The 12,269-nt window shown below is 35.3% G+C and overlaps 1 protein-coding gene across 1 annotated transcript; it reads left to right on the top strand.

Moving 5' to 3' along the window:
• The first annotated feature begins 4,456 nt into the window (after positions 1-4,456).
• Positions 4,457-11,138, top strand: LOC107374475 (uncharacterized). Its single transcript, XM_054745495.2, has 12 exons — positions 4,457-5,392; positions 5,602-5,824; positions 5,998-6,163; positions 6,244-6,326; positions 6,405-6,578; positions 7,018-7,110; positions 7,779-7,844; positions 8,113-8,202; positions 9,216-9,350; positions 10,052-10,105; positions 10,266-10,334; positions 10,838-11,138. Exons 1-12 carry the CDS (start codon positions 4,677-4,679, stop codon positions 10,934-10,936), a joined length of 1,968 nt encoding a protein of 655 aa, XP_054601470.1. The 5' UTR covers positions 4,457-4,676; the 3' UTR covers positions 10,937-11,138.
• The last annotated feature ends 1,131 nt before the right edge of the window (positions 11,139-12,269 follow it).

The following is a 12,269-nucleotide window of genomic DNA, read 5'->3' as shown; positions in this document are numbered from 1 at the left end:
CTGTTCGTCAGATCATTATTTCCTCGCCATGATCTTTTATCTTCCTATCATCCTCCAGTCATCCAACTGGAACCAGTTAGTGTTCCTGATCATTCTCAGAATAAGTCATACCTGCTCTGGTGTTAAAAGTTAGCACATTTAAGTCCTAGTCAGGGGTGTCAAACTTGTGGCCCCGGCCCGCGAGATGGTTGTGTAAACTTTATTTTCCTACTTTACAATGTAGAGTGAAGCGTATCTTTGTGAGCAAGTTTTCTCTGTAATGAGTATAAATAAAACAAAGCTGCGCTCAAGGCTCACACAAGAACTTGAATCACATCCTGAAGTTGGCCGCCACTCAGGATGTGACTTCTGATATTGATGTGCTGATGAAAGCTAAAAGATGTAAAGTAAAATGAGTCAAATATACTTTAAGTGCTGCATGAAAACTTTACAAGACAAAATAACAGTATTTTTAATTTACCGGCCCAGCCAACTTGGGACTAGATTTTCCTCAATGTGGCCCCTGAGCTAAAATGAGTTTGACACCCCTGTCCTAGATCATATTTGTGCCTGTTCTACTGTCATTTTGAAGGATTATTATTTATGTGTTTTTACTACATTATGAGTAGAAATGCTAATAAAAACTCCCAATTATACAAACAAGTAAAACTGGAAAAATTAGAATCTGGTGCAAAGTCAAATTTATTTCAGTAATTCAACTAGACAGAGATACTATTTAAAGGCTCAGGAACCCTTTGCAGGTGTTTTCTATTTGTAATTATAAATTTTAGTTGATTTGGGTCTTGTTTCATATCACACAGTGACATTTGATTAATTAAAATGCATTTTTTTTATTAAAAGCTTTAGTTTTACAGTAATAACTATGTCTAATGTTTAATTCTCTGTCTCATAATTTTAATTAAGTTTTGCTTTGAGAGCACATTTTCCTGAACGATTAAAATGCAGTTAATTGAGATTAATTAATTACAAAGCCTCTAATTAATTAGATTAAAAATTTTAATCAAGTCCCAGCCCTAATTTTTATATATACTGTTATTTTGTCTTGTAATTGTTAATTACATACTCCTTTATTCCATATCATATCAGTGTTATTCATATATTAAAACTGTCAACTGCACACTCATTCGGCAGAATAAAAGTTTGACAATTATTCATTTGTTCTTTGTCATATTTCAGTAACATTTATAATAAAGCAAGTTGTAATTAAACAAATTAAATAAATGACCTGTTAAGTGCAGTAGACTGAAATGAATAGCTTTATTTGGAAATATAACATATCAAATTTTTAATGGACTTATATAAAATCTTTCTTCAACATAGACCCCACTAACAAACTGATTAAGTGTTTTTTTTATAAAAAGAGAGAAAATGCACAAAGGTAGGAAAGGAAAAGAAAGTGATAAAAAAATAGAATTTGTTAAATGTTCTTCAGATAATGAATTAATTGACAAAGTTTTTGCAGGGTGTGAAAAAAATGTTCAAGGTCAAGCTTCTGGGGCTAAGCCCCCCCTATATCTCAATCCTAGTGATGTCCATGCATAACGTAATAGATTTGTTATAACCATGTAATTTTCTAGGTAGCCGAGAAAAACAAACACTTTAGAAAATAATTTGTTAGAAAGAAATTTGATTTTAAGAGATGATTTAATAATTTTTCCTATGTAGGTTTATTTCCTTGCACCCGAAACACAAATGATCAGACTGTTGCTTTGTCCTTATCTCTGACTAGAATGGTGCGTTAAAAAAAATATGATTAGTCTGTTACCATCCAAGACCATTTCACTCACCCCAGTGGTTTTAAATATATCATTTCGAGTAATACAAGAAATATATAAACATAACAAGTTTATGAAAAAAAACTTAAAATTTTATTGTTTGTCAAATACATTGAAGCATTTGTTTTTTAATTTCTTATTTGTGTTACAGAACCTCAACATTTACTGCCTTTGGAAAGGCAAGTTTTATCCTTAAACAATATTTTGAAAAAGATATTTTCAATAAAATGTGATTGTAATTAAATTATATAGTGTAAATTACTTTGTAGTTCTAGATCTCTCTATTTTATGTAATTATTTTACTTACATTTACAGGCACGGAAAATTCGTCTGAAACATGAACATATAATAAAATGCACTGAGACTTTCACCGAACCACACAACAGAAACAGACACGGTGTTCACCGAGGAGACGCATTCTAGAGTAATGTGTGCAGAGACTTGGGAGTGCCAAATAATTATGCAAATCGTAAAAAACTTAATCTTGTTGCTCTGCACTACCAAAAGGTAAGCACTCTATGATATCTATGTTTATAGTCTGAATACTACTCTGGACTTAGTATTTATCAAGGATAGTGGCAAAAATTTTATAAGCTCTGAAAGAAATTCCAGAGCAAAAATTCTTTGAGCAACAGACGTTTGTTTAGACCTGAAGAACAGTGGATGAATAATATAGATTGCGCATTGCACAGGCACACCTAAGTGTAACTAGGTGGAAGGATACTGTTTATCATTACAGGTCGATGACAATGTAATTTCTACATGTGTATTAAACAGGGAAACATGGAAGTCATACACAAAACAAAAAATCTTGATGTTGAAGGTGATAGTGGGACCTCCGAAGAGAACAAATCTTCTGTGGTAAAATTACATGATTGATTTTATGTCACGTGTATTGTTATGAATTCAAAACTTACATTTTTAAAATTGTATTAATGTTTAGATTACATAGTTAAACAATCATTTCCACATGAATTTACGGTTTTATATGAATTGTAGTGTAGTGGTAACTCCATAGTGTACAGGTTAATAATAACACCTAACATGAGACATATTGCTTTAATGGATGGAGGCACAAAACACAGGAACCGTTGTTTCTTGAAGGGCAAACGCAAATGATGTGGTCCCGTTTCCTGGTCCCAGTCAGCAACCTGGCTGTGCTGTTCTGCACCACCTGTAGGCGACGCAGTGATGACTGACACAACCCTGCATAGAGAGAGCTGCAGTAATCAAGGCTAGAAATTACAAAAGCATGGAGTACCCGCTCCAGGTGGGCTCTCGACAGCATGGGCTTGATTTTTGCAAGGCGTCTCAGGTGAAAGAAACTGGACCGGATCACATAGTTGATGTGAGCATCAAATTTAAGTCCAGCATCAAGTTTCACCCCAAACTGGTCACAACTGGTTTTGAGTATGGCGAAAGAGGCCCAAGATCAACATGACGATCTACATTCCTGCTGTTGGGGTGACAAACAATGAGCTCTGTCTTTCCCACATTCAGATGTAGAACGTTGGCCATTAGCCAAGACTTCACCTCGTTAACACAGGACACAAAGGACTGGATAGAGTGACCTTTCTCCTGACACAATGGAGGGTAAATCTGGCAATCGTCAGCATAGAGATGGAATGATAGGCCATGTATTAACGCACATGTACCTTGTGCGTCAACATTGTGCCAAACAAATGTAAATTACATTTTCTACTGTGTGGCTGCGGGTCAGGTTGTTGAGCTGATATACTCGTTGATTCCTGGCTCAGTGCATGCCAAATATCCTTTGTCAAGATACTAACCCCAAGTTGCCCTCTGATGCGCTCATCTGACTGTGAATGTGTGTAAATGTTTATTAGTTTGCACTTGATTTTCTAAGTGCATGTATGACGTGTTGTGAATGTGGCATGTAGTCCAGAGCGCTAGCAATATATATGAATCAGTCCTTTCATCATATTTGTGAGTGTTTTGTTGACATAATACAAGTAATTTACTTACACAATGTCAACCTTTAAAACTAAAACGTGTATTTTTTTTTACATTACTATACTCATGAGCTAGTAATTATTTCACACTCAGGATGAAGGAAACACTGGCGGCGAAACACTCGAGATGTATCCACCTGAAACGGAAGGAAATGAATCTCTCTTTTTGCTCAAACAGGTTGGAATTACTTATTACATAACTTTTAAGTGATTGCACTTGATTAAAACAGTGTCTCCATTTAAAAATAATTTCTTTGTTTGACAAATAAAATGACATTCAAAGGATGTTTCAGAGGACGGTGATGACAATGGCATTGTCCAAAACATTTCTCCTGAATTGAAACAGCCACAAACTGGTGTGTCTCCACCACAATCGTCTACATCCCTCGAAAAGGTAAATTATTTTCCACATAACATTATTTTAAATGAAATTACATCACATATTTTTTATTTTTAAAAATTAATGCGTTCTAGGACTGGAGTACAGATTCACCCAACAACAGTGACAGTAATGCTGAAGAGGAATTCTACAAATGCTCATTGCCACAGCAGCCATGTTTTTTTTTTTTCATTGACCAGAAAGACTGGCAAGACCTAAAAAAAAACGCAGAAAGGGAGGCTTTTCAAAGGATTGCAGTGGACTAATGTTGTAGCCACTGGCATTAAGTCAGTACACCCCTTTTACAGTTTTGGATTTACCATCAACACCAGTCAGGCACGGTCTAAGACGGCTGTGTTCTCATGTAAGGCATACTGCCGTTTTAAGGATTGTCCAGTGACTGTGACAGTGGAGGTTAAAGATGAAAAAACCCTGAAGGCTGATGTGCTTTTCCAAGGAGGTGAGGTGTGCCACAACACAAAGGAAATAAAAACGAGACCTGTGCGTGGACACTCCAGAGACGAAATAGCAGAACAACTGGAAACCAAAATGCCAAGAAGTCTTTATCTGGATTCTCTAAATAAAATACCAGAAAAAGCTTTCCAAGCAGGGTGTCGGGATGAGGCTCCATCTAAAGAGGTCTTGAAAAATATTGCCTGGTCCCACAGAAAAAAAGATAGACCTCATTTAAATGAGATGGCCAGTCTGCAAATTTTAATTGACAGACAGCAAGGACTTCCAAACGAAGTCCTTCAGAGAGTGCTCCTGCATCCAAAAGGTATAATGCTCTGGTCCCAAAAAACACTTATAGTGTTTTACCAATGGTGCAAAGATGACATAGTATATTTTGATGCAACAGGAAGCATTATCTCAAAAGATAATGCTTCTGCTACTCCGTACTATGTGTATGAAATTATAGTTCGAAATCCCTTCAAGGGATCATCACCTCTTCCAACAGCAACTTTTGTAACATGTGACCATACCACGGCTTCTGTAACCTATTTTGTACAAGCATTTCAAACAGAGCTTACACGAATGTATGGAAGCAGGGCAAACAAAAGGCCAGTAATGATCATATGTGATGGCTCACTGGTGCTTCTCCAGTCCATTGCGATAACATTCTGCAGAGCAAGTTTGGAAGACCTCTTGGAGAGATACTTCCAGGTTATCACAGGACAGTTGGACACGGATAACTTCAACATACCCATTCTCCACCGGTGTTTGAGTCACATCATGAAGAACGCAAAGGATCTTTGCAAAAAGAGGTATTTGTGCTTAAAGTCCTTGAGTACGAATGTTATTTTTCTGTTAAGTATTTCTTTGGTGTTAGTGTTCTTGCCCTTGTAGATATTGTTGACTTGTTAATTCATGTCTATTATAATTATATTTTGTTAATGTTTTTTTCTGCTAATTATTTGAATTTGTTTGTGTTTAGTTTTCATGCTTATTGTTAATATGCTTTTTTTGACTATAGACTAGAGAAACACTACAAATTTGGCATGCACATTTTTGGATTACTGGCCTGTTCTTCCAACCTGAAAGATTTCGATGGCATTATTCTAAGTGCAACAGTAGTTTTCAAAAGTCCATGCAGTGGACCAGAAGTGCAAAAACACCTGCAGAACCTCAAACTGCTGATCAATCAGACGGGAAATGGGGATGATGAAGAAAAAGACATCATTCCAGAGGATTATAAGGTAATTTTAAAAATAAGTTTGGGTTTCAATGGTTGAGATGTTAATTGTGTTCCTGTTATAGTGTGACACCAATAACATTGTTTTGTAGCACATGTATGTGTTTTTTAAACAAAATAAGATCTTCATTAAAAGAATTTTTTTTTAATTATATGATACTTAATTTTTTTTTTCAGACGGCAATAGTTCACTCATCAGTTAAACAGCACTTTGCAGAAGTAATTGCCAGTGCCCACCTTGATGTGACTGGACCACCGAATGTGTACCATGCACCAGCATTCATTTCAAGTCTTTCTAAATACTTTCTTCCACATGCTACCTTGTGGTCAGGAATGCTGCTTGGTATGTCTAGTTTTGTTCAATCAGCACTTTTATGTTATTATTTATGTGCTTTATTGATTGAAAGTACTGTTTTTATTTAGGAGACCTTGGACGGCATGGCAAAGGATCAGCGTATGGCTTTCTCAGTAAACGGTACAATCATGTGTCGCAGTTGAACAAGCAGGTACAATAAATTAATACAGTAAAAGACACATTATGCAGAATTTGTCAAAAGACTAAATGATGTAATTACCATTTTCAGAACTACACTGAAGACAACTGTACACAAGGGATCATGGAAAAAAGTCAATGGGACCTGAAAAGGATTCGTTTTGATGGAAAGCGTCTCACTAGATTAGATGACTTTGTGCTCATATATCAAAGGAAACATGATGGTCTTCTCAGAGAATATGGAGATGTGGTCAAGAAAAGGAAGGTGAGGTTTGAAGAAAATAATTAAAATTTCTGGACAGATTTGGTGCAGTTTTTACACAACAAAAGTCATTTGCAGTGCTGTTGTTGCATTTATCATATCTGTAATGTATATTTGCATTAACATTATGAATTGTCTGTTTTAAGTGCATGCTTTGGTCTAAAATGTCTTTGTTACTGTCGTTGCGACTTTGTGTTCTTAGAAAACAATTTTACAACTGCATTACATGTGGTTATAATGAGTTTTCTGATATGATAAATGTAGGAGATTATTAGACTGACAACTGGAATTAAACAAAAGACATGAAGCGTTAAGCAGTTTGCATTCGAATAAATTTGGGATTACAGTAAATGTCCTTGACGGTTTGCTTGTTTGGAATATTTTGTACATAAAGTTCAGATCAAAAAATTCTTGTTAATTATTTTTAAATGATACTTTTCAGTCTTACCGAGTGGAGACCGAGAAATGGAAGAAAATAAGTAGAAAGCAAAAAGGCTTCTATGTAACTCCTCAGATGGGAAAACAAGTCAAACAGGTAAGGTATCATCATTTTTTCTTTCATCTATGCATGTCACCAAAATTTGTTCTATTTGAAATGTTGTGTGTTGTATTCCAATTATAATGTATACTTGTTTTTTTTTTGCTTCTATTAAGCATGCAATAAATAATGTAATCTTACTGTAACTCTCTTTATATTCCTATGATTTAAATCATTATATGCATGTTTCTGAAAGTAAATAACGATGTTAACCATGCATAACTGTACAGTAATTGTAACTCGTCAATGTGTTAAAACTGTATTGAATACATTAAATAACCATCTGTTGTGCCATACTACATTTCATAATTAAAAACCTCATTAGTCTTTCACAGCTTTTAGCAAAAAATTGGTTATTAAAAATCATGATACTGGAACTCTCCACACATAGCAACAGCTACCCATAAAATACTTGTTGTTATTGAAGTAATTAGCATTATTGTTAGTTATTGCTGTTGTAGAAGACCATTTATATCAATTAACATTTTGTTCTGTAAATGCAGTAACATTTAAACACATAATGAAGACTGCATGTTGTCTAAACCTATGTGTGTATTATAGATAGAGAACAATTTAAGTTCTGATAAAGACATACATTTTCATGTGTGTTATGTAAGTATTCTGTGTTCTTCTATGGAAAGTAGTAATTTCAATATTTCTCTAAGGATTATCAAGAAGAACCACCAGACTTAGATGTGCCCACAGAGCAGACTGAAGCTGTCACTACACAGGTTAGATTTTTATTTATTGTGAGATATACATACATATATACAGTATACACACACACATATGTGTACTTATCTATCTATCATCTATCTATCATCTATCTATCATCTATCTATCATCTATCTATCATCTATCAATCTTTCTATCTATCTATCTAGATAGACAGACAGACAGACAGGCAAAAATTACACATTAAACAGTGAATTATAATACACTAGCACACCACACATATTAAACAATATTTAAATGGTAATGTGTTTTAATTTATATTAGAGCACAGAAGACATCGAAGGATGGGATTTGCAAAACAACTCCAGAAAAGTCCAGGAGGAGGAAAAGGGCAACACATTGGATAAATTACAGGTGAATCAGTGTCTATTCTACTGTCTTTAACGTCGATGAAATCTCAACAAACAGTCATAACATCATGAGTCGCTGCTATGTCATTCAGACACACTTCGGAAACATGCGGGTGGTTACATGAGAAGAACGTGAATTTTTATGTTAGAACTTTTTTTGCAAAACGAAGGCTTAGGTATTCCGTTATGCTGAAAAGGGTTTATTTTCCCTTTTAACTATTTATCCTTTTAATAGCTTTTCCAAACTAATTAATTATTGATTGAGGTAGCTTACCCTGATGTCAAATAGAGTTATTAGTATTCACAAATTAAATTTGAAGATAACAATCTTGAAAACATAATTAAAAAAAAATCCTTAACTTGTCCAATAAATGTATTAGGTCTCTATGTTGGTATAACACATAGTCATTTATATGTCTGGATGAATTGTCAATCATCCTTTTTATGTCAATCTCTAAAGGTTCAATCTATTCACCTGGACGTCGCTTTTTCAGTGGGAGAAATGTTTCCTCACTTATCCAAGTAACTTCTTCAGTCTGAGCTGACTGCAGTTTTCACCAAAGTTAGAAAGAATTCATTTTCATAATGACTGAAACAAGCAAACTGAAGTAATGATGGGTTGTGATGTGAGTTGCTTCATCATAATTGTGCAGATTGGTATGACCATTGATCAACAATGACTCATCACAGATCACTAATAAATGCCCATGATTCAGTATACAAATTTACATTTTGTATGATGCGTGAAACTTGGACAGGTGAGAGTGAATAAATCACTTGGATGACTGAAGAAATGTTTGTCCCTCTGCAAACGCTACGTGCAGATGAAGAAAATCAGCTTTTGGAGTTCATTTATATGTGTTTCCATATCACCAAACAAAATGAAAGCATTTTTAGTATCATGTTGAACATCTTTGAATAAACAACCTTCCTGATTTGTGTACTTCTTTGACAATGTGTAAATAGTTTCTTACTGTTGTGCCACAAATACAAATACACTCTTAATTTTACCCGTAGGTCACTGCACTGTGGAAAAGAAAGGAAACCGAAGTTGTTGTTGCTGTGATTCCATCACAAATAAAAGGGAACAACTTTATAGTTCACCACAGCGAGCTGAAACCACTGGAACCTCATCAATGGTTAACAGGCGAGGTACGTGGAAAAGACAGTGTTACAAACCCTGTGTTTTAAGTGTTGTGGAAAGGGGTAACATAAGAACTGATGCGGAGAAGGAGTGGTGAGTAGAGCAAAAACATCACTGATCTTAATGCTGTTCCCATATCAAAAACAAATTTTTTCATCCACGTTAGACAGACGCAATGTTTTTATAGACAAAGCTATTGTTTATACGTGCTTTAATCTTAAATGGATTTGTTACTGTGCTAATGCACTTGAATCTTCGAATGTTTTATACTTAAAATGTTTTGTACAACTCCAAATCACTAACTTTAATTTGTAATAAACAGCATTCCTTTAATTTAACAAAAAAATAAATATACGTTAAAAAATATAAAATATATATCTAAGAGGAAATAAAGCGAAATTGTCAACGACAAACTTTTAGTCTTGTGTCACATTTTGTTAGCCCAATTTACCATGTAAACACGACTCAAGGATTTAAAAATGTTCTGTGATCTGGTAACTGTGGAAGTTATTGAACTATATTGTTTTTTTAAATCTGTTTTTATTAATATGTTGAACATTTATGAGCACAAAATGTCACTAAAATTTCCTTGTTCGTTACTGACAGGAGTCACCCACAGTGTGGTCTTTGGTTTATATAAAGCTTTTGCCTAGAGATAAATAGCAGTTTAAGTTGACATCTCTTCTTTATTCAATTTCATTTTTACCAGATTATAGAGTGTGCTCTGCTTGTTATTGCCTGCAAGTTGGATTTGGCCAGTAAGGTATACATACTGAACCACTACACTGCTGGTGTCATCCTGTTTGGGAAAAGAGAAATGATGAGGAGGCACTGTTTGTCAAAGTTAAAAAATACAAATTCATATACATATTGCAATATAAATATATTTTTATTTTACATTTGTACTAATGTTTTGTTAACAGGTCAACTTTGATAACTACCAGGCAATTGTTTGGTTTGTGAACGTTGGAAATGTTCACTGGAAGTTCCTGGTTAGTACTAACAGAAATTTCCTTTCAGAAAATTCATATTCTGAACAAATTTCAATAAGATTTTTGTTTTTAAAATTAGGCTCTGTAAGTGCCATAAAATGTCATCCCTGGAAACTTTTTTTTACTTTCTGAGACAACTAGCCCTGATTGATGTGTGTGTGATGTCCCACTATCAAGTCCTGCATGTCAAATACCTGTATACTGGAATACTAAATGTTTCCTATCAGTTTACCTTAAAACCTGACATTTAATGTATTCGACTGTAGTAAATGGTGTGTGGACAAAGATGATAGCAAATAGAATCAGTAAATTAACTTGAAATATTATAATAGGTATTGATGCAATAATATTATGTATAACAGCTTTTCATGGACTAATTATAGAAATCAGCTTTAATAACTGATCAAACAAGTTATAGTCAAATCTCTCAAGTGTGATAAAATACATATACATATCTGCAATTACTGGCTACAGAATTAATTATATTATTTTTTCTGTTATAGTACCTAAGTAAAGCAGACAGCTTTCTTTACCTTGTTGATCCAGCACGCAACACAAGAGAGCTTGAAGAATCCAAAGTGGCAGCACAAAAATTCAGGTAGATTCTCTTTTTCAAAAATTTAATTGATTAAATGATCATGTTCTTTTATAGTGCTGCAGTTTTCAAAATTTGTAATCCAGGCCTTATGAGTGGGTTGGGACGGTTCTGAAGATGTGCCTCAGTAATTACATTTTACCATACCATACCAATTTTATTTATATAGCACATTTAAACACGGCATGAGAGCCGACCAAAGTGCTGAACAAAACACACAATAAAAACAATCAAAAATAAAAACTAAATCCATTAAAATCAAGTAATCCAACCCTAAAAGGAAAGGTAGAAAGGGAATAAGTTAGACAGAATTAAAAGCCAGAGAATAAAAGTGAGTTTTTAAACGAGACTTAAAAAGGGAAAGAGAGGAAGAGAGTCTGATCGGGAGGGGCAAGTGGTTCCAGAGCTTCGGTGCACAAACTGAAAAGGCGCGCTCCCCGCGGGACTTACAGCGAGAGCTAGGTACATGTAGGAGGTGTTGGTCAGCTGATCGGAGGGATCTTGTAGGGACATATGGGTGAATGAGCTCAGACAAGTAGCCAGGTGCTAAGTTATTTAGGGATTTAAACACAAAAACCAGGATCTTAAACTCTATCCGGAGATGGATGGGGAGCCAATGAAGATTTGCTAAAACCGGTGTGATGTGTTCCCGCTGCCTGGTGCCAGTCAAGAAGCGAGCTGCTGCGTTCTGCACTAGCTGAAGTCGAGCGAGAGTGGAGGAGGAGATACCGTATAGCACTGAGTTAGAGTAGTCGAGACGGGAAGTAATAAATGCATGGACAACTGAATGAAGATGATGCCTTTTTAAAATGGGCTTAACTTTAGAGAGACGCCTCAGGTGGTAATAACAGGTCTTAACTACCTGGTTGACATGAATGTCCATTTTTAGTTTAGCGTCCATCACAACCCCTAAGTTTGTGACACGGTTTTTCAACCCACTTGTGATAAATGGAAGGGTCAGTTGGGGACTTTGAGAAGTACCAGGGCTGAAAATGATGGCCTCTGTCTTAGCGTCGTTCAGCAAAAGAAAGTTTTCTGACAGCCAGCTCTTCACATCATTACAGCATTCAACAAGGGGCAGTAAGGAGTCATTAGGCTTCACAGAGGCATATAATTGGCAATCGTCTGCATAAAAATGGTAATCAATGTGGTGTTTTTTAAAAATGTCACCCAGGGGCAAAATATATAAATTAAATAAAAGGGGTCCAAGAATAGAGCCCTGAGGAACACCACAAGTCAAAGCCGCAGAGGGGGAGGCAGCACTACCCATCATAACATTAAAGGTGCGGTCACAGAAGTAGGACCTAAACCAGTCTAAGGCAGTCCCCTGGATGCCGACC

Source organism: Nothobranchius furzeri, chromosome 19, assembly GCF_043380555.1.
Source record: "Nothobranchius furzeri strain GRZ-AD chromosome 19, NfurGRZ-RIMD1, whole genome shotgun sequence".
NCBI lineage: Eukaryota > Metazoa > Chordata > Actinopteri > Cyprinodontiformes > Nothobranchiidae > Nothobranchius > Nothobranchius furzeri.
The sequence above is the reverse complement of the archived record's forward strand: the minus strand, read 5'-3'. Positions and strand labels throughout refer to the sequence as shown.